This window comes from Miscanthus floridulus, chromosome 13 (assembly GCF_019320115.1).
Source record: "Miscanthus floridulus cultivar M001 chromosome 13, ASM1932011v1, whole genome shotgun sequence".
NCBI lineage: Eukaryota > Viridiplantae > Streptophyta > Magnoliopsida > Poales > Poaceae > Miscanthus > Miscanthus floridulus.
In genome coordinates this window covers 24897588-24920819 of record NC_089592.1, presented here as the reverse complement: position 1 = coordinate 24920819, position 23232 = coordinate 24897588, and the positions used below count along the sequence as shown (strand labels likewise).

Here is a 23232-nt window from a genome sequence, read left to right as displayed (position 1 = left end):
TTCACTTGCTTGCTGACAAGCTCGTCCTCATTGTAGAGATTCACTCACTTAGAGGTTCACACGTTAATTGGCACCACACGTTAAACCCTCAATAGGGTGTCGCATAACCAACATAAGACGAGGATCACATAAGCCATGAACAATTCACTAGAGTACCTTTCGGCTCTCCGTCGGGGAAAGGTCAAGAACCCCTCACAATCACCATGATCGGAGCCAGAGACAATCACCAACCTCCACTCGACGATCCTCGCTGCTCTAAGCCATCTAGGTGGCGGTAACCACCAAGAGTAACAAGTGAATCCCGTAGCGAAACACGAACACCTAGTGCCTCTAGATGCAAACACTCAAGCAATGCACTTGGATTCACTCCCAATCTCACAAAGATGATAAATCAATGATGGAGATGAGTGGGAGAGCTTTGGCTAAGCTCACAAGGTTGCTATGTCAATGCAAATGGGTAAGAGGGGTGAGCTTGAGCTGGCCATGCGGCTTAAATAGAAGCCCTCATGAAATAGAGCCGTTGGCTCCTCAGTCCACTAAAAAATCAGGGCGACCGGATGCGCCGGTCGAATTGACTAGACGCAGGACCCCAACGTCCGGTTCTCAGATTTTCGCCATGTGTCCCTTGCTTCAAATACTGATCGCCCGATCTCAACGGTCATCAGTACACTTAAATTGTGACTGAACGCGCTGCTAAAAGTGACTGAACCTTCCAACACTAGAGTCCGGTCGTTTCTAGTAAGGTTCGATTCATGACCGGACGCGTCCGATTATTAGCGACCGGCCGTAGACCAACCAGAGTCCGGTCATTTCTAGAGAACTCCCCGAACCTCTGTTTTGCGACTGGAGACGTCCGCTCCTGTACGACCGGACGCAGCACCTAAGTCCGGTCATTCTCTAATTGCCACGCGTCACTGCTGTTCCTCACGCTACCACGTCAGCGTACGTCAGCACTGACCGGACGCAGGCCTTGAGAGTCCGGTCACTCTTCACGCCAGCGTCCTGTCATGAGACCAAGACCACGCGCTCACTGCTGCTACTGACCGGACGTAGGGTTTAGCCACCGGACGTGTCTGGTCCCACGAGGACAGCGTCCTGTGCACTCTGTGAAAACCCTGTCTTTTCTGTACAGGGCGTCGGTGGCACCGTCGGACTATCCGCACTCCGTTAGTGAAGTTTCGAACCCTTGCTCCCAAGTGCTAAACACAATGTGTATCACCTCTGTGCTTGTGTGTTATCATATTTTCACAAATATTTTCAAGGATGTTAGCACTCCACTAGATCCAAAATACATATGCAATGAGTTAGAGCATCTAGTGGCACTTTGATAACCATATTTTGATACGAGTTTCACACCTCTTAATAGTACGACTATCAAATCTAAATGTTATCACACTCGCTAAATGTCTTGATCACCGAAACAAAATGGCTTCTACCACTTACACATTTGCCTTGAGCCTTTTGTTTTTCTCTTTCTTCTTTTCAAGTCCAAGCACTTGATCATCACCATGGCATCACCATCATCATGTCATGATCTTCGTTTGCTTCACCACTTGGAATGTGCTACCTATCTCATGATCACTTTGATAAACTAGGTTAGCACTTAGGATTTCATCAATTCACCAAAACCAACTTAGAGCTTTCAGCTTCTTTTTCGACTTGGGCTGAATCTTTCAAGTTGGGCCAGCTTCATTGTAGGCTGAACCAAGCCCATACAAGCATTTTTTCATTTTCTTTCGTTTTTCTCCTTTTCTATAAAAACAGAGATCTTACAAAATTCACAAAAATCATAGAAAAATAAAAAAATGCCAAACCGGTTTTGTTAGCTTCATAAAAATGTGATCTATCCATAGTCGTTAATTTGACCCTAATAAATACCATAACTTTGCTTTACCTTTAAGTTTCTTTTTTTCGTTCCTGTCAGTAAAGTATGGGACAATTTTTCCTCTTTTGCCTTTCCTTCCCATGCATCCGTGAATGGAGTTCTTATTTCTTTTTTTTTGTTTGTTTCCCATAAATGTTAAAGAAAAAACATAAAAGTAATAATAAAAGACCGTTGAACTCTTGACCCATTTCTATATAATAAAGATTTTCACCTCCAAATTGCGATACAATTTTGATTAAGAACATGACTTTTCTTATTAGAACATGGTCCTCGATTATAACATGTCCAATCGAGGGCCCGATTAATTAAAGTGTAAAATAAAAATTAGGTAATTTATTATCCAGTCCAGTCTAAATAAATGCATCTCTATATGCACAAGTGCAATCCACGATGAGTGTTGCAACGTGTATAATAGAGAGATCTATCTCGTCCTAATGACCATTGGACAGACCAATATTTGACATATCAACAACTAACTTCTTATCGACTTAAATAAAAAATATAGATTTTTGTAGATTCTCAAATATTGTCAATGTATGATCATCATAAAATAATTTATAATTTTATTAAGTTTCATAGAAGTATAATATATAAATAGATATATAGCATTGTTGTCCACATTTTTCATGAATATTATAGCTTACTTTCTTAGCATTTTTATTCTCATTTTCTATTAATATTTGATAGCTTAATGCACGGATATATTTGCTAGTGTTAAATAAAAAGAGAGATAAAGCAACGTGGCTCGATCTGTTCGGCTTCTGCGCTCCCGCACGCGCGCATACCGCGGACGCCGAGTTACTGCGCCCGGTCCTGAGAGTAACTGCACGCGGAGAACGGGATAAGTCGAGTCGTCTGTCGTCGTCTACTCGTCTTCGACTCTTCGTCTCTATGCCAGCGGCCGCCGGCCAGCCACGGCGGAGCTTCGGCAGTTCGGTGACGACGGCACGTCGGGCGGATCGCTTCGCCGCGTCGGGCATTGATCGGCACTTCGGCGGAGCTTCGGCCTTAGGGTGTGTTTGGTTGGTGGGATGTGGGAGAATGGAATGGAGCGGCTCCATCCTTGACGCTGTTTGGTTGAGGAACCGTGGAATGGAGGGGCTCCCAGACAAGAATATTCCTTCAGATTCCAGGACGAGCTCGCTCCCGAGAAACTTCCGAACGCGCTCGTCCCAGTCGAACGGCGCTCACGCCGTCTTCCTCGCGGCCATGGAAGAGGGGCCAACGGGAGCGCTGCTTGGGGCGGAGCCGCCGGAGGGCAAGCGGCCTGGGGGAGCCGGAGTCGCGGCCGAGCTGGGCATCTAGAGTCGCCGCCGGAGGGCACGCGGCCTGGGGCAGCTGGAGTCGCGGCCAAGCTGGGCGTTCGGAGTCAGGGCCTGGGGCGCGCGGCTAGGGCGGCCGGGGCTCGCGCCAGGGCGGGCGGGTAGCCGGCGGTGGCGGGATGGCCGCCCGGCGGCGGAGCCAACGTGCCTGGGCGCGATGGCAACGCGGTCGCACGGATGGGAAACGGCCACAGCTTGCGTGAGAGACCAGAGGAAGGAGAAGAAGCCATGTTTGAATGACATGTGGGCTCCATACTTAACGGGGTTAAGACATCTGTTATCTGACTCAACTCATCCCTCCGACAAAAAAAAAACTCCGCTCTATTCTTCCAACCAAACGCATCCTTAGGCGCGGCGCGGCCACATGGGCCAGGACGGCAGGACGCGGGACGCCGCACGCCGAGCCGGGATTGCGTCGGTCGCCGGGGCCAGCGCAGCACTTAGTTGCAGGACTGACTAGACTGCAGGTATTGATCTTGTAAAAAAAAGTTTTTGTGTACTCGTATCTTATAGTCATATTTTTATTTATTTATTCATGATTGTTTCTTGTTATTTCAGTTTCAGTTCGTATTCGTGAGTTCGTTCAACAGACCTAATTAGCAATTTAGCATCAATCCATCAAAGAAGGTAGTATACGAGACATTCATGTCATCAAGAAAGCGGTGGATAAATAAGTAATATTGTAAGTCTCTTCTATGGCTATATTTCGAACTATTTGTATTTCATTTGAACAATTTATATCGAGATTTATCATCGTTTCTAGCTTATTCTTTGAATTTAAGGCTTATCATGTTCTTTCATGTATGTGGTTTTACCGAATTAGAATATGGTTTTACCGAATTATAAATGGTTTACCGAATCGTATAAGAATTCTTTTTTAGGCATACCATGTGGTAAAATCCTAGTTCCTCCACTGCGAAGAAACTTCCACTAGCAGTCAGATTCATTGAAGGGGAAATACTGGGTAGGGAGAACTAAGTACTTCACCGTGTGGGTTTCTTGGAAGGAACCGCTGCCGACAGGGGCTGAGGGGAGTGCGGAAAGGACCGGACGATTCTATGTATCAACGATATGGACGGTAGAGATATCATAGGGAGGATGGACGACGGGGATAAATTTAATAGTGTCCCTATTAAATGGATCATTGCCGCGCTAACCTAACCATGTCATACAGTAACAAATACACTAAATGAAACATACTCCTTCCATTCTCTTTTAAAAGGCACGTACAAGTTAAAATAACTCATGTCCAGAGATGATAAAGTGACCAATTCTAATACATATTCGGACATATTTACTACTCTCTCCGTTCTAAATTATAGTTCGTTTGACTTTTTTAACCCAAAGTTTGACCACTTGTTTTATTCAAAAAAATTATGCAAACATAGTCAAATTCAAGTCATTCTTGAAGAACTTTTGTTAATGAAGCAAACCAAAACAAAAAAAAGTGATATTTTGCATAATTTTTTGAATAAGAAAGTCAAACGAACTAGTAGTAAATAGAAAATTCTAATACACAAAGAAAACAAAACGGACGGCCCCATATCGAGAAGAGAGAAGGGCCTGTATAAGAAAGGCTAGGCTCATCCGGGCCTCTCAACTCCTGGGGAAACCAGTTTTAGCCGCATCCAGAATCAGTCCGTAATATAACAGCCCTGCCCAGCACATACTCATTCTTTGGCCCACGGACCGACCCCGTTCTCATCTCGTCAACGTCGCAATCCACACCGGCTCTCCCCTCCTGAGCCTGAGCGAGATATTTGTGCCGCGCCGCAAAAGCGCATATTCCCCCCGGTCCTCTCGCTCCGCCGCCCCGTGCGCGCTCCCGCCCCCGCTTGGCGCCCGCCAGCTAAAGGTGTCGCGTGCCTCTTCTGCCCGCATCCGCATCCGCATCCGCGCCCGCGACCACCGCTTCTAGGGTTAGGGTTCCGGCGGAGTCGGAGGAGATGGGCGTGCCGGCGTTCTACCGGTGGCTGGCGGAGAAGTACCCGATGGTGGTGGTGGACGTGGTGGAGGAGGAGCCCGTCGAGATCGAGGGCGTCCGGGTCCCCGTCGACACCTCCAAGCCCAACCCCAACGGCCTCGAGTTCGACAACCTCTACCTCGACATGAACGGCATCATACACCCCTGCTTCCACCCGGAGGATAGGGTACGTAATCACTGAATAATTATCAGGCTGCGCTGCATGCCGTCCTCAGTTCATCCTCTCTGCCCTCCACCTCCAGATGCGTCGTAGCGTAGGAGCTGGCAGCTTGTCTCTGGGTTCTGATGGTGCAATTCGACGCCTTTGCGGTAAATGCTTTTGGATTTGTGCTTGGCTTGTCGGCTTGTGAGGGCTGTGAGCTGCTGACGGGAAGATTAGAGGTTTTGTTTGAGAGAATTTGGTGACCTTGAGCTTGTGCTCTACTGGTATGCCGATTACTACAGAAATGGGACTGCAAAATTGCTCCCCTTTCCAGCTCGTGTACACGTCTGTACAGAACCGCTCTTCAGTTCTTCAAGTTAATCATGTGGTTTTCAATATTCTCAGTATTATTTTGTCTATTGACGTGCTCCAAATGAGAAAATTGCTATTATAGGACGCTGAACAAAGGGCTTCGCTATTATAGGATTTCAATCGTCGACTTCGCTAAAACGACATTTGAAACGTTGGCACTTTGTTTTACATGACATTTGGTCCTTTTAATCACTTTTCTCATTTCAGATACATGTATTTTATCGTGGGATGACCGTATTGCCCTTCAGTCGTCATATTCACGTAAGAGTGGGCAGGCAGGTGCGTGGGCTGCCTGCTGCCGCCGCCGCCGCCTGACCTGCCTGGCTGGCAGGCTTGCCGCCGCCACCGCCTGGGCATGAAAATACGGAGTAGATTTGAGCAGCAAGAACGATCTGTCCTCGTCTGTCCTCACAGAATCCAATAGGCATCTAGCAAGGCCGTGCATCGCAACAAGAACCTCACATGTTTCATGAGGGCGACAAAAGAACCACATTCTACACACTACTACCAAGAAATGGGTGCCCGCATTTTAAATTCTCATTTGAAATACTGCCCATTAACTCATGCCACTGTGCAGGGACGGATCCAAGATTAGGCTATAAGACTAGGGCCATTACATTAGCATTAGTGCTAATTGTGCATTTGCTATAGGAAAAATTATAATTTGTCTACTGTAATTAAGAGCTAAGACTAGGGCCATCAGCTATTCAGATCTCAATTATTTGCTTGCATGAAATGGACCAGCCGCCAGCGACAACGAAACTCAGATCGACATAGTAGTAGTAGGTTTACACAAGGCCCAACTGGGAGCGCTCAGTCTGTAAATTTGAGCAATTTTCTAAAAATGAATATCTCGAAGCTAATCTAAGTGGTCAGTAAAATCAACTGATACTTTAATAAAAGATCAGACAACTTGCGCTGAAAAATCTGTTTCCCCAGTCCAATACATATCACCCATCTGGTATGACTACCTGAATTCTGCAGAACATGTAATCGTATCAACTAAATCTGTTTCCACTTGACTAGACTTGCGCTGAAAAATCCCCACCATGGAAAAGGAAAATGACAAACAATCCCTAAAGTCACTTCTCACTTAAACCAGTGCCAGACACAGGACGAACCAGGTACTTCCCACATCCGCCGGTCAGCAGACTATCCCATCAGGAAAAGAAAAAGCAAATGAAAAGCAAAGTCAGGAACCAAGCTAAATGATTTACACTTCGTAAACAAATAGTCAATAAGTGTTCTTGGAGACTCCACCAACTAATTTTACTATGCTATCATCACCTTATAATAAAAAGCAAAGTCAGGAACCAAGCAGAAGCCGACACGTTAGAATTATATATATTTAGCCCGTGTTTAGTTGGTGGAAAGCTGGAAATTTGGCTACTGTAGCACTTTCGTTTTTATTTGGCAATTAGTGTTCAATCATGGACTAATTAGGCTCCAAACGTTCGTCTCGCAATTTTCAACCAAACTGTGCAATTAGTTTTTTTTCGTCTACATTTAATGCTCCATGCACGTATCGCAAGATTCGATGTGATGGGTACTGTAGCACTTTTTGGGAAAACTTTTCGCGAACTAAACAAGGGCTTACACAGATTGGAATTAGACTCGAGTGCTAGACGTGTCAGGCGAGTGCTGGACTTGTCAGGCGAGTGCTAGCTAGCTAGGTCAGCAACATTGGACTAATCGATCTCGTGCTAGACGTGTCAGGCAAGTGCTGGACGTCCCAGGCGAGTGCTAGCTAGAATCTGACAGCAACATTGGACTAATCGATCTCGTGCTAGACGTGTCAGGCAAGTGCTGGACGTCCCAGAGGCGAGTGCTAGCTAGCTAGGTCAGCAACATTGGACTAATCGATCTCTCTCGAAACACAGCAAAAAAAGACAGAAACAGACCTGGATGGCCGCCGCGTCGCTCTGGTCGACCGGCCTGTCCCCCGCCATCGCGACCACGGCCTGATCGGCGACGGGGCTGACGGGCTGCTGCTGCGTGTGCTGCAGGTCCTCGGCCTACTGTGGCTTCCTAGGCGGCGTTGGGAGGAGGGGAAAAAAGGAACGGCGGCGTCGGTGCTTAGGGCGGCGTCGGGAAAGGAGGAACATCGGTTGATGAATTGGTACGATCAATCTACGATATAAAAGCAGAAGGGTAGAAGGGTCACAAGAAGGCTAAAATACATGTATTTTGATTAATAAAGGGAAAAAATATGTCAAATGTCATCTAGAATAAGAAGCCAACGTTTCAAGGGTCATTTTAACGAAGTCGACGATTGAAGTCCTATAATAGTGAAGCCCATTGTTTCGCGTCCTATAATAGCAATTTTCTCACTCCAAATGGTGTGGACTGCGTATTTACCACTTACCTACCAGGATCTGTGGCTATTTTCATTATAGTTTTTAGTATGATGCAACTACTGCTTAATAAGATGCTTAATGTGCAACATCATTAAGCATTCATCCAGGGCCTCAAGATCTCGGCACAAGAATCTATTTTGGTTGGGGCTTAGATAAGTTAACAACCTTAACAGGCTAAGATCACATATAGCACCTCACTGGATTTGATGCAATGATGAAGTTACTCCTCTGTCCTATGTGGACCAAAACCCCTACGTTTTCTTTTCCCTAGGATCGTTGCTTTAAGCACCTGCATTTGACAGGACTCTGGAAGGCTGTGTCAGCTATTACTCTGTATGCTGTTGTTCTGTCCGTGCTTTTAGAGGAAGCATTTTACTTTTCTTCTATTGAAACCTTTGTATTTTTTCTGTTACCTGTATTGACTGTAATTCTGTCTGGTATTTTCTTCTACAGCCCTCCCCAACAACATTTGCTGAGGTTTTCCAGTGCATGTTCGATTACATCGATAGACTCTTCATCATGGTTCGCCCTAGGAAGCTTATGTACATGGCTATTGGTATGTTCTCCTTGAACCTTTATGCAGATTACACAGTTCTTACTACTTTATCATCCATCAATTCTAGTGTTCTAGAAATTAGAGTTCGTATGGTCAGTATATTAGTAACGATTAGGAACACATATGATAGTTACTCTTTTAAGGTGTTGTTAGAGCTTGTGCCACTGCATATATGCTGATTATACAGTGGTTTACAGATGGTGTGGCTCCACGTGCTAAAATGAACCAACAACGTTCTAGACGATTCAGAGCTGCAAAAGATGCAGCTGATGCGGTCAGTATTCTATTGGAATTATCATCCTCTGTTCAGTGTATGATCATACGCTGTCATTTCAATATTGGTTTTGAAACAGTATCAACCATTTGTAGTTCATTGCTCAGTATTGTTCTATCTCCAGGCTGCAGAGGAAGAACGGTTGCGTGAAGAGTTTGAGAGGGAAGGAAGAAGGCTTCCTGCAAAACAGCAATCACAGACTTGTGATTCTAATGTTATTACTCCAGGAACCGAGTTTATGGCTGTTCTTTCAGTTGCTTTACAGTACTACATCCATCAAAGACTGAATTATGATCCTGGATGGAAAAGAATCAAAGTAAGTGCTATCTGTTGCAATTTAGACTTCAATTTTTGGATCTCCTGTTTTTTTATTAGTATGTTGCATCATATTTTATTCTAGTTAAAAAATCTACACACTGGAAAAAGTTAATAATGAAGAAATCGGTATGTTCTGACCAAATCATTTTGAAGGTTATTCTATCTGATGCCAATGTTCCTGGTGAAGGGGAACATAAAATAATGTCGTATATTCGTGGTCAACGGAATCTCCCCGGATTTAATCCAAACACCCGCCATTGCTTGTATGGCCTGGTACGTTTTTCAAACGAAGTTCTATACTTTCAGTTGGACTTTATTTCTTCAGTTCTGCTAATGCATAGGCTTGCATGTTTACACATGCAGGATGCAGACCTCATAATGTTAGCTTTAGCAACTCATGAAGTACACTTTTCTATATTGAGAGAGGTAAGCCTTCCTTAGCGAATTTGAAATTAATGCTTTTCTTCATTAAAAAAAATTGGTCATCTAATTTCAGCTGTCTCTGTTACTTTTTAAATTTGTTAAGCAAACCATTAGTTTCGCCTTCTAGCCTCCTAGGTTGAGTTTGTTTTTGTTCAGGCAATCTTGTACAGTTTGTAACATTAGTGTGAGTGGGTGTGGATGTGTATTTGTAAGGGTTTCTTACACTTTTTCTTCTTAATATGATGATACACAGCTCTCTTGTTCACTTTATTTTTAACAATTTCTTGTAAAATCTTGAGTTAAAGATTATGCATTTTATGTTTGCAGGTTGTTTTTACACCTGGACAGCAGGACAAGTGCTTCTTATGTGGTCAGGTGGGACATCTAGCCGCTAATTGTGAAGGAAAGGCAAAAAGAAAAGCTGGGGAATATGATGAGAAAGGTGAAGCTATTGTTCCAAAGAAACCATACCAGGTAATGGTGCTGTTTCAACCTGTACTGAGGGCCTTAATTTTTGTTTTGTATTGCTTCTTGACTCTGTGCCCTTGCAGTTCTTGAATATCTGGACCCTTCGGGAGTACTTAGAATATGAGTTCAGAATGCCAAATCCGCCTTTCCAGATTGATTTTGAACGCATTGTTGATGATTTCATCTTCATGTGCTTTTTCGTTGGCAATGATTTTCTTCCACATATGCCAACATTAGAGATCAGGGAGGTTAGTTTTCTGGTTTATTACCTAATGCTATATTAAAATATCTACCTTTGCAGCTAGTATCTATTAAGTATCAGTGTTAGTGCTTGCTAGCAGTCATGATCTTTAGTTTCTTATTTCAAATTTAAATAAATATGATTTCCCACTCCTAGCACTCTCTTATACTTTTGTCACATTTACTGATTTGCCTGGTGTATCTGCAGGGAGCTATCAATCTGTTAATGGCTGTGTACAAGAAAGAATTTCCTTCAATGGGTGGCTATTTAACAGATTCTTGCACGGTAATAGAAGTTTAATTATTTTGGAGTTGTCCCTTAATGTTTTTTTTTAAATTTTTTTTTTACAAAACTACTTCTGATAACCATATGTACTTCTGCAGTAACTTGTTTATTTCTTTGTTATTTTAGCCGGATCTGAATAGAGTCGAACACTTCATTCAAGCAGTTGGCTCTTATGAGGATAAAATATTTCAGAAAAGGGCTCGTTTGCATCAGGTGTGCAAGGCTAAACTAAATTTTATTTCTTGCATTACAAGTTATTGGATTATACCTGGAAATAATAGTACAAGGGTTCGTAAATTTTCTTGGTATTTTTAACTTGATCAATTTTCTGCTATGTTCTCATGTTAGTGAGTGGCAGCTAAATTCTTCTTTCAATAAAAACAGAACATGTCCATTTGCAGTAGGATCAAATCCCTATCTGTATTTGGGTTTTATTGTGGCCTAGTAAGTAGTGGTACACAGGGTTGTGGTTTTAATGGGTTCAACCTCCCGCCCCCCCTCCCCACCCTCTCTGTATTGGTTTGCATCATACTTCGTGCAATGAAGTGTTACAGAATGAAAGAAAAACTGTCTGTTCAACGTCTGTGATCCAGCATTTACCCATGCTCGTGATTCTAATAATATGTTATCCATGGAATGGAAGTATATACTATTTTATCACATCCATAAGTGCCATATAGCACTCGAATAAGCTATTTGAATTGTTTTAAGATTTTTAAACAAACATTTAAAAAATAATATTTGGAAGCTTATTATTATTATGGGACAATTGTCTAGCGGACATCCAAAGTGATGGTTGTTTGCTGGCGGACACCCTGTTTTGAGCAGTTTGCTAGAAGACACTATGATTCGTTGAAATTATGCCACAGGACACCGCGGCCTGGTTTCAGCCGGTTGAGGAGAGAGAAAAACATGGTTGAGGAGAGAGAAAATTTTGTTTTGGACATCCGGTGCCCCTGAGCCACACTTGGGTCCGCCCCCAACCTGGTCTGGTTGGACCCAACGGAGGGGATGGCGCCGCTGTACCCCAACGCCAGCATCCACGTGCAGAAGCACGGGCTCTGCTCCCACGGCGCGGTGTTGCTGTCGCCGTCGTCGCCACCGTTGCTGGCCTCGTCCAGGAACCCCAAGAGCTCGGCACAGCGCAGGTGGCCGCGGGCGTGCTCCACGCCATCGTGCACACGGGTGGTGAGCGCGGCGGCGTTCACGAGCTTCTCCAGCGCGCACCACACGCCGGAGATCCATCGAGGCGCCCTCGAGCGCGCGCTGCGCTGCCTCCGCGCGGGGCCCTTGGTGGCGGTGCCTGTGGGGTCTCAGGCGAGCCTCCCATGTGGGGTCTCCGTGGACTCCTAGGTCTGCCTCCTGCCCCGCTCCCCCGCGCTCCGCCGGCGGCCTCGGTCTGTAGCCGCCCGCGTCCGACCGCAGGTCGTGCGTAGGTCCGCAGCTGTCCCCGCCGGTTTGCAGGTCGCTCGCGTCCGCAGCGGCAGGTCGCGTGCTCGCTCGCACGCCCGCAGGTCGTCGCCGTACTCAGGCCAAGCCCCGCCATGGCCGCGAGCTTGGAGCTCGCCGGTGCCTGGCCTGTGAGCAGCAGCAGCGCACGCAGTAATGGAGACGCGGCGCTGAAGGTAGGCCCGGGCGCACAGCTTGGTAGTCGTGACCACGCCAAAGTCGGCCCGCGGCGGCCCCGCCGCGAGAGTCGGCAGCCATGGAGGACCCGAGCCGGGGCGTGCGGGCAGGGCTGTGCGCGCACGGCAGCGACCAAGGCGCAAGCACGCTTCGGCTGTGCGTGGGGCCGTAGGTTGCGGCGGCTGCGGGGCATGTGGAGGGCGCAGGCGGCAACAGGCTGTGGTGGCACGTGGGTCCGCAGGGCGCACCGGCAGCGGGCCGTGATGGCACGGGCGATGGGAGCTCGGCCATGGTGGTCCTGGCACAGTGAGGGAAGAGGGGACGGCGCTAGCACGACAAGTGGGGAGGGGAGCTCAACCAATGGAAGAAGAGGAGAAGAGGAGGAAGAAGATGACAGGTGGGGCCCTCATGTCAGTGAGAGGGAGAGGGGCGGACCCAACTGTGGCTCAGGGGCACCGGATGTCCAAAACGAAATTTTCTCTCTCCTCAACCGGCTGCAACCGGTCCGCGGTGTCCTGTGGCCTAATTTCACCGAACCAGAGTGTCTTCTGGCAAACTGCTCAAAACGGGGTGTCCGCCAGCAAACGACCATCACTTTGGATGTCCGCCAGATAATTTTCCCTATTATTATATATGCACAGGCTTTGTTGTTGTATTATTATTATTATATATGCACAGGTCAATTGTTAAAAAGTTACTTTATGTTGTTCACAGCGTCAATCAGAAAGACTAAAGCGGGAAAAGGCCCAAGCAAAGCGTGGGGATGATCTGGATCCCCATGTCAGAGATGATCTTATTGTACCTGTTGCAAATTTCCGAGGGTCTCGCCTTGCATCTGGGGCAGTACCTTCACCATATGAACAGAATGGATCTCATAGAGAAAGGAACAGCCAAGCTCGGAAAGCTCCAAGATTATCATCATCAGGTTCCAGCATTGCCGCTGCTATTGTTGAGGCTGAAAAAGATCTTGAAGCACAGGTAGTTCATTTCATTTGGCTTTGTTTTGGAAGAAGCCTTTTCATTTTTTTCTTTTATTTTATCTGATTTTCCTGTGGTAATTTAGGAGCTTGAAAACAAAGAAGAATTGAAGTCTATGCTTAAGGATGCTCTTCGTGAGAAATCAGATGTCTTCAATTCTGAAAATCCAGAGGAGGACAAGGTATGTATGCACCAAACATATCTCATTACATTTTATATTGTTTATTACTGAAACTGCCTCTTTCACATTGTGTAATATGTCAGTTTGCAAAATATTGCTGTAACTTATAATTTATTAACATTTGAGTCTTTATGTTATTATGAACCTATAGTTCTGGATGGCCCTGAACCGAAGCAGCATGACCTCGCTGCTGATAGGTGGCAGCGGCACAAGGGCAAGGATAGTAGAAGGGACTAGATAATAGATTGATTCTTGCTTGCCTTGTTATCAAAGAAAAAAATCGCGGGCTATAGAATTTAGCGGGAGCCTGTCCCGGACGCTATCGGCGCTATAGCGCACGCTATAGCGGCGCTATAGCCCCGCTATAGCGGCAGCCAAACACAGTAGCGTCAGATGGCTGAGCACACTATAGCGGCGCTATAGCGACGCTATAGCGCGCTATTTATATACAGCCAGGCAACATATGATAAACTCATAAGCATCTTCTAAACTGATAATCATATGACAATCATAACTTTATAAGAGCAAACAGGCAACATATTCATAGTTTCATACAGTCCAAAAAGGCATATAAAGCCATAAACAGCAAAACCACATCCATAAGGTTCAAACAGCCATAACGGCTTAAGCATAAGTGCTTAAACCACATCAAACATCCATAAGGTTCAAACAGGCATAACTATTAAGTCCTGATAAATAGTCAAACAGGCAAACAGCCATAAAGGCTAAAGCATAAGACCATAAGTGCATAAGCATAACCACATCACATCGCCACATCGGCACATCCACATCATTCAGCCTCAGAAGCAAAACTAGAATCAGATGCCATATCAATGTCATTTTCTCCATCAGAAGATGAACCAGATAACTCATCATCCTCATCAGTAGTAGGGATGAACCTCTTCCTCTTCCTGGTCTGGTTACCTCCCTTTCTTTTTTCTTGTCCTTGAGGTGCAGCTGCAACTCCCTGTGATGATGCTCCAATTTCTCCTTCCTGCTCTAGATCTACTTCTGTTGGCTCAATGCCAGTGATCCACTCATTGTCTTCATCTTCTAAAGCATCACGAACAGGTTTCTCAAGGGGATCTCTGTCCTTGTTGTCCTTCTTTTGCCTCAGTTTTGAGTTGAACTTGACAAACACAAGATCCCTCATTCTGTCATGAAGCAGCCTGTTGCGTCTCTTTGTGTGGACCTGCATAGGTTTGATGGCATTATTTGAAAATTCAATAACAAAACAGGATTGAATAATTGCACAAATGAACATAGGAATCAGTAAGTCAGAATGTCAGATTCATACTTGTTCAAATGAACTCCAGCATCTCTCACAAGCTGATGAACTGCATGTCAAACTTAGAATTCTAGCAGCTAACTTTCTGAGGTTTGGTGCACTACTTCCATGATTCAGCCACCACTTAGCTAAATTACAAAAAAGTGGAAAACAGAGGACAATGTAAATTATTTGCCAAGAGAAAACAGTATATAAGAAATTTATTTGCCAGAGGATAATTTTTCATACCTGGATCAAAATGAATATTTTTGCACTGCCTTTTAGCAATGTCTTTGCCAAAGGATCCTTCAGCATCCTGAAACTTTTGAAGCTCTTCTATAATCTTGTCCTGAGTGTCTTCATTTGGAACAAGCTTTGTAATGCAAGTTATTACACCATCTCTAAATGATTCATTCTCCTCTATATCCTTCTTGTTTTGATAATAATAGAAAGGGTTCAAGTAGTAACCAGCCCTATGTAAAGGTGTCTTCAGCTTACTGTCCCACCTTTTGTCAATGAAGTGAAAAACTTCCTCAAACTTTTTACTGTCATTGTTAAACCTCTTAGAGATCTCATTCTTAGGCTCTAGTAGATACCCATACAAGAACCCCATTGCTGGCACATCACTGTCCATTCTCCTCAACACAGTAGCTAATGGCTCAAAGTAATTAACAGCAGTCTCAACTCCTTTCCAGAAAGTTTCAGACCTCACAATCTTGTTTGCTTTCTTCCCTTTGACACTCTTTAGGTAGCCTAGTTCACTGAGGTCATCTTCCCTAAAAAGCCTCTGCAATTGCTTCTTGTTTTCTAGCAAGCTCTTCAAGTTCAGATAAGCTGTAGCAAACCTTGTGACACCACACCTCACCAAATCTCTAGAAAGATACTTCCTCATCAGGTTCAAAACTCTAGTATGGCCATACAGAAAAACAGTCAAGCACTTTGCTTTGCTAATTGTTGCTGCCACTCTTGGCATCTTTCCTATGTCTTCCAGCATTAGATCAATGGTATGGGCAGCACAACCATTCCAGAAAATAGAGGGGTGCTTTGCTTTCAACAAACTTGCTGCTGCCTCATTTGGTCTTGCATTGTCAGTCACAACTTGAACTACATTTTGCACCCCTATTTCCTCAATACATTTAGCAACCAGTTCAAAAATGTATCTGCCATCTTTCTTCACAGCTGAGCAATCCACTGAATCAAGAAAACAAACTCCATACGCACTATGAACTACCAAATTCATCACACCTCTACCTCTCTTGTCTGTCCAAGCATCTGTCATAACTGAGCATCCATTTAGCTCCCAAGACTCTTGGTGAGACTTCAATAAATCCTGCACTTTCCTCTTCCTTTTTTGTAAGAATTTCCCACTCATCTCATATGGAGTTGGCCCTCTCAAGTTTCTGCCAAAGTCTCCAATAGCCTCAAGCATAAGATCAAAGCTAGGTAGTGTAACAGCGTTGTGTGGGATACTAGCTTCATAAAAAAACTGACAGATGTACTCACATGCTCTGTCCCTCTTCTCTTCCCTTTTTTCAGTTGACAGCTTGGATTGAACCTTATCAGCAACAACAGATTTGCCCTTCCTTGCAGCCACTATTTCTTCTGGTGTCAGTTTACAGAACTTATCAATAGGACCTGAAGAAGCACCTTTGCCACTCACCTTCTTCAACACAATAACTGAATTGAGTTCTTCATCACTCTGTTCCTCTCCTTCAGAATGGCTCAAATCAACTTCAGCTCTATCATCTTCTTTCTCCTTACTCTTCCTTTGCTTGTTATCCATCTTCTTTGATAGCAACTTAACCATTTCTTTTTGCACATCAGATGGAACTTTAGTACACTTTGCAACACCACATTTAGGAACTTTACCAAGGTGGTACTTGATTCTAGTTATTCCACCATGATAAGTGTTGTCACAGTAGTTGCACTTGAGAGAACCTTTCTTGTTCACATCTGGCATTGTGCAGTGCTTCCAAGCTGGGTCAGATGCTTCATTTGATTGGTTGCCTGTGGATGCAGTGCTAGATAAGCCTACAAAGTGGACAGAACAGAATTAATAAGTGCTTGCTCATTGTCTCATTGTGATGATAACTGATAATTAATAAGTGGACACCACATTTCAATCAGTAAATAAAGTAATAAACTGATAGCCATACTTTTCCAAAGTTCAGTTACTCTGTGGGAATGACAAACATACAGTAGCAAAATGTATGGTAGAAAAATTCAAATCTTAGAAGTAGAATCATGCATTCCAGAAGTACTCAGTAATCATCTGCCAGTAAGTACAGTAACAAATTTCATTTTAGTTTTCATTTTTCAACATCATATTCATATATAAAAAACCTGAGCTCTCCTAATTAGACTATTCAGAGAGATACAATCATGGAGGGCAATAGAACATGCCATGTTCCTAAATGAACTAATCAAGTAGTAAATCAAAGTATCAAACACATCTCCATAACACAGTGATGACTGATGACACAACCAAAGGTAAGCATCTAGCATATGCATCTCCATCACCAAAGAACAGGGGAGAAGAACAGGGGAGAAGAAATTACCTATTGTTGGCGCACTACCATCAAGACTTCGATTGATTTCGCTTGGCTCAGTCATTGTTGACACTTGAAGGAGTGCGCCCAGCCTGCCGCCGTCGCCCAGCCTGCCGCCGTGGCCCTGGCTCCCGCTGTCGCCCAGGCTGCGGCCGTCTCCCAGCGTGGGAGGGCGGAGTGGGAGGGCGGCCGGAGTGGGAGGGCGGATGCCGGACGCGGAGGGTGGAGGTCGAGAGTTCGGGTGGAGGGCGCGGTCGCCCAGCGGCCGCCGTCGCCCAGGAGGTCGGGTCGAGTGGCCAGGGTGAGGAACTGACGATGGACTAGGGTTCCAGCACTTTTGGCTCGTGTATGTTTCCCTGAATCGGGCCCTTAGTGGGCTATATCTGACCGGGCCGCGTTTTTTTTGGGTCAGCCAGAGAAACAGCAATAGCGGCCATTTAGCGGCGCTATGGCGCTAAAGCAGTTTAGCGGCGCTATAGCGCGATATAGCGGCAATAGCGCGCATAGCGCGAATATGAGTAATATCGTCGCGCCAAGTCCTCTGGGCCGCTATAGCGGCGCTATAGCGCCGAAATAGCGCGCTATTTTTTTCGTGGCTTGTTATGCATCTCCCCTCTTTATGTAGGGAGGCTTCCTTAACCCCTAAGCAAGAGACCTCTAATTTTATCTCTAATAACTGCTCCCTCCGTTCCATTTTATCTGGCGCAAGTTAGAATGATATGGTCTCCTAGATCACACTTTGACCATTCATTTGCTTTATATTATATTATTTATGCGTATAAACTTATAATCATTGGATAGTATAATTCCTTACAAATCTAATCATATAAAATTTGTATTATAATAGTTAAAAATTATTAGCCTAATTATTGGTCAAAGTTTTTAAAGTTTGAATCTTGATATACGTGTGCGCCAGATAAAATGGAACGGAGGTAGTAACTCTTAACCCCGAGAGATCTGGCTTGCCATACTGCCTAACAAGCTCAATAGGCCCAGTCAGCCCTGCCACTGCCCATAACACTTGCTTTTCTATATTTGGAACATATAGGTGAAAAACTGAAACACATATTTGGTTACTTTCTATACTTGCTGTGGTTTAACCTTGAGTGTCTGTGTGGTTGAAGTCTTTAAACATAGAACATAATTTCTGCTTGTTGTGGTCTGGCCTCTTGTATCCGTGCATTTCAAAGGCTTAAAATGACGCATAATATATTAAATATTCAGGTAAAGCTTGGAGAACCAGGATGGAGGGATAGGTACTATGAAGAGGAGTTTGGGGCAAGGACATCTGAACGGATGGAAGAAATACGTAGGGATGTTGTAAGTATATTATGGGAAGCAATACACATTTGTGGATAGAAGGTTTCATTTGATTGTAATTAGATATGTAAATTCTCCCATTTTTGCATATCTTATATTTGATGTGTTCCTTCCATCTTTAGGCTCTCAAGTATACTGAAGGATTGTGTTGGGTGATGCACTACTACTATGAAGGGGTCTGCTCATGGCAATGGTAATTTGCTTGCTCTAGTTGATACAGTTATGTCTAGTGAAATGGTTATCTGTAATGCAGTTGTAGATTTTACGAAGACGTCTAAATTTGTCTCACTGCTTGTAGGTTTTATCCTTATCATTATGCTCCTTTTGCTTCGGATTTAAGGAGTTTGAGTCATCTCAATATAACTTTTGAACTTGGGTCACCATTCAAGCCATTTGATCAGCTAATGGGGGTTTTCCCTGCTGCAAGGTGAATATGCTAAGATTGCATCTCTTTGGTCTTCATTGATCACTGTTTTTTTTTCTTATTGGTTGCTACATTTTATTTTCAGTGCTCATGCACTTCCTCTAAAGTATCGGCAACTGATGACTGATCCAAATTCACCAATAATTGATTTTTATCCAACTGGTATGCTGATGTTGTGAACATAAGAAATGAGCTGTATTATCAGATTCTCTCGAGCTAAAGATATTTTCTAATCTCTCTTCTCCTATTTACCGTGCAGATTTTGAAGTAGATATGAATGGGAAAAGATTTTCTTGGCAGGTACTTAACAGAGCATAATTATATGTCATACATGGGCCCTTTCTAATTAAATGTCCTAGGAGAACATATTTACTTATTGTATATTTGTATACCGGCCATCACTAAGAGCAGTGCATACTTCGCAGGGGATAGCAAAACTGCCCTTTATAGAAGAAGACCGGTTGCTGGCTGAGATTAAAAAAGTTGAGCATACTTTGACGGTATGGAAATGAGACAGCTTCTTGTGCAAATATGCTTGTAAGCAATATGGTATAGAAAAAAAAAATCTTAAGGTCTGCTTCTCTTTCCTTATTTTTTGTGTAGCCTGAAGAAGCAAGGAGAAACAGTACTATGTGCAGTATGCTTTTTGTGAATGGCTCCCATTCACTTTCTCCTTATATCTACTCTCTCAACAGTAAATTCGGTCATCTGCCAGACAAAGACCGTGGTGGAATCAAAGAAAAACTTGATCCTTCAGCTAGGTTAGCTATAAGCTTTTCAAGATTTTTGATCAAATGGCCATGAGTACACAGCACATAAACAAATCTGCCTGCTTCTTTTCGCGCGGGGTGGATTTGGGGGGTGGGGTGAGGGAATAAATCTGACTAATATATTAGCCTGCTGAGGTGTTTATGGTTGGGTTTCTCTAACATTGCTGCTCTTGTTTTTTTATTTAGTGGAGGAATGAATGGTTACATTGCACTCTGCGGTGGGGACCCATCCCCTCCTGTCTTCAGATCTCCTGTTGATGGGCTTGAGGACATCATGGATAATCAAGTGATGTAAGCTCAATTTCTTTTGCCCGTATGGTTATGATTTAGTGGCAACCTAGTTAACGGTCATTACATTTCACTTAACCAGATGCTCAATCTACAAGCTTCCGGATCCCCACAAGCACATCGCCCGTCCACCAGCTGGTGTTATCATACCCAAGAAGGTAAACATTGTAGAATAAAATGGCTTAGTTATATCAACATATTAGGGGGTGCCCCTTAATAGACCAAAATATGTTTGATATCCCAGTAATTGAAGCTTTGTGTTTGATCAAATCTGCAGAGTGTAGAAGCCGGTGATCTGAAACCTCCACCAGTGCTGTGGCATGAAGACAGTGGTAGGAGGCCTCATGATAACAATCACCGGAGGCCTTATGATAACAGCAACAGGTACTACTCCAGTTCTTTCCCTTGTCTTGCAGCCGCATTGAAAATTTATACATATTATGAGTTGGTTTCAGGCAAAACCCATCAGGAGCTCTATCTGGCCGCCAACTCGGGGAAGCTGCCCATCGACTTGTTGTAAACAGCTTGAATGTTCGGGGTGGTGGGCAACATAATTCCCCATCTATGCCATATCAGACAATAATGAGTGGTATGAACTATCCAAATGGAATGCATCACGTGGGTAACCATGGAGTGCCTCCGAGAATGGAACAGCCTGCTGGTCGTCCTGGCTGGCATGTTCCTGGTGATAACATGGCCAATGGTCAAGCAGCATATGGTCATTATCACCCTGAAAGGTCGGGACCTTCTTGGTATGAACGAGATAACCGTGGAAGGCAACAGTATAACCCATATGCAAGAGAGAACCACCATCATTCTAGTGGAAGAGTTCAACCACCTGGATACCATCAAAATCGTGGCAACTCACAGTCTGCTGCCCCATCAGCAGGTCCTGGGCTGTATGGGCAACCCCCACCTGCATATGCTGGTGGTTATTCTGGGGGATACCAGCCTGCACCATATGGAGCTCAACAGTGGCAGCAGCGACCTTATGGAGGTGGGACACCCCCCACAAGACCTAACTCACACCAGTCACAAAACCATTATGGCTCCTTAGATAGAAGTTCTAACAAGAGGTCCTCAGGTCATGGCTGATACTAAACCCTTAAACCCATAGGGCTTTATATAAAGGGGAAATATAGTGGATCCAAATCCTTGACAAATCACTAAGCAATGCCTTCATCCAAACAACCCCTTACTGTTTTGGTCGTATTCTTGTAGTAATCACCAAGCAATGCCTTAGTAGAAACAACCCCTTACTGTTATAGTCCTGTTCCTGTAGTTATACAGTCCTGTTCCTGTAGTTATACTTCTCAAGTATCATGAATGACGTCACCATAGCCAGTGACCTGTCACAAGCTTCTAGGTCGACTTATTAAGGACTCCAAGGAGCAAATGTTGTTGTATACTAGCTTTGTTGCCAGACCATCAGCAATTGGTGGCATATGCTGTTCTTTCATTCATGGTTTTTATTCGGAGCAAGTACCATGGGGGTTGGTTAGATAGGATATCAAAAAATTTTGAACTGTGGTGTATGTAACATAAATTTATACAGTTGATGGATATGTATTTGTTTCTTAAGATGGTAGTAATAAAGCGTGATTTCTATCTCATGGCTTGGAAAATTATGTGTTATTATCTATAAATCGTATGACTGCTGGAGTTATTGAACTTTTTATTTGGTTAACAGCTGTAAACATGCACTATTTAGCATAGTAGGCTTGACAAATATTATATGCCGAAATGTAAACACAGGAGGATGCATGGTGCCTGACTGCATTTGGAATCGCAACTAGTTCAATTGTTTACATGGAGTAAGTCAATTAGCTCCAGTAGTTCGTCACGTAACTACCATTGTTGTACTGGTGAATAGCCATCCCAATGATTTGTGTTTAACTACTTTTTTGGAATTTTACTTTCATATATGTATGAGCATCATATCATGTATGTCTTAGTCTCAAAGGAATCAAATATATACCGTGTAGTATGTGCCTCCTAATAATACTTGGCACTATAATCTTCTCTACTGCAGCAGTTGCCTTCACAGTGAGTAGAACTTTCACAATTTTGTTTGAGAATCCAGAATATCGTCTAAATTGTCCGTTGCTGGGCATTTCATGGAGGTCGGAGAGTATAATATTGGCTCATCAAGCATTAGACATTTCTACTACTGATTTCCCCTGAACTTGAAAGATAAAAGGACCCCAACAGCTAATCAACCACTTCACATAAACAATCAAAAGAAATAAGTCTTGCCTCGACTCAATTGAATATCAACGGATACCTTTTTTTTTTCTCTCTCTCAGACGTCAGAACCCTTATGTATGCCAACTACTGACGGGGCAACATAAGTAAGAATGGCCTATACAATCTAGATTTACGGTTGCATATCCTTACTGTCAGCGGTAGATGAAAATGAGCTTTTGGACCTTGATCTTGATGACCTTGAGGATCTCGCGGATGCCCTCGGCGAGTCATTCTTGGATTTCTTCCTTCTCGACTTCTTGGGTGGCTTTGGTATGTTTGGGTACTGGGTTGTTTCTTGACCACTACTTTCGGGAAATATACCAAAGGGTGATACATCAAAATCTGTAAATGGGAATTATAGGACATCAGTGACAACAATAGCAGTAGAATACAAATTATATATTTGAAGATTTTTTTTTATTTCATTGAGGAAATTTAAGTGCATTTGCCCATTCAAAACATGTCATTCTACTCCTTTTGTCATTGAGTTTTAGTAGAACCATAAGCCATGTGTTGCTTTGATAGATATGTGGGTTTGATAATCAGTTAATTTTTGAAAGGTGACAATCAGATTCATTAGCCCCGTTCGACTTGCTGAAACTTGACTGAAACTGGCTGAAAACACTGTTCTGGCTGAATTGTTGTGAGAGGAAAACACTGTTCCGGCTGAAAAAAGAAGCCGAACAAGCCGGCTTCTGGGTAAGGGGGGTGGGGAGGAGGAGATGAATAATCTGAGTATTTAACATCTCATAGTTTTGCTTCTGACAGCACACGACTTAGTGGATGACATGTTATGAAGTGTTTGACCGGTTGGAATCCAGCTGAAGCTTTTGTTTACATTTTATAAAGCATGTTTTGGTCAGCCACGAAGTAAGATCCAAGTTATGGTATGAATTACTGAATGATGTTTTATGAAGAAAAAAATGTTTGAATGTACTCTAAATATCTAATTTAT

At 43.8% G+C, this 23232-nt stretch overlaps 1 protein-coding gene across 4 annotated transcripts; it reads left to right on the top strand.

Moving 5' to 3' along the window:
• The first annotated feature begins 4917 nt into the window (after positions 1-4917).
• On the top strand, positions 4918-21647 carry LOC136499190 (5'-3' exoribonuclease 3-like). Of its 4 annotated transcripts, none has more exons than XM_066494882.1 (23): positions 4918-5357; positions 8516-8618; positions 8816-8892; positions 9017-9208; positions 9364-9483; positions 9574-9636; positions 9961-10107; positions 10185-10349; positions 10550-10627; positions 10754-10840; positions 12968-13231; positions 13317-13412; positions 18453-18548; positions 18671-18741; positions 18847-18975; positions 19058-19134; positions 19232-19272; positions 19398-19472; positions 19576-19733; positions 19929-20033; positions 20113-20188; positions 20308-20414; positions 20486-21647. In XM_066494882.1, exons 1-23 carry the CDS (start codon positions 5154-5156, stop codon positions 21123-21125), a joined length of 3171 nt encoding a protein of 1056 aa, XP_066350979.1. In that variant the 5' UTR covers positions 4918-5153; the 3' UTR covers positions 21126-21647. The 4 variants fall into 4 exon arrangements, with proteins under 4 accessions (XP_066350979.1, XP_066350980.1, XP_066350982.1 ...); XM_066494885.1 differs by lacking the exon at positions 4918-5357 and adding an exon at positions 8028-8395 and having other exon boundaries at positions 8816-8929; XM_066494884.1 differs by lacking the exon at positions 4918-5357 and adding an exon at positions 8029-8395.
• The last annotated feature ends 1585 nt before the right edge of the window (positions 21648-23232 follow it).

Coding starts and splice junctions, on each gene's coding strand:
- LOC136499190 (XM_066494882.1), top strand. CDS start 5,154: ATGGGCGTGCCGGCGTTCTACCGGTGGCTGGCGGAGAAGTACCCGATG. Junction 8,893..9,016: donor CAAAAGATGCAGCTGATGCG/GTCAGTATTCTA, acceptor TTCTATCTCCAG/GCTGCAGAGGAAGAACGGTT. Junction 18,976..19,057: donor GGGGTTTTCCCTGCTGCAAG/GTGAATATGCTA, acceptor TTTTATTTTCAG/TGCTCATGCACTTCCTCTAA.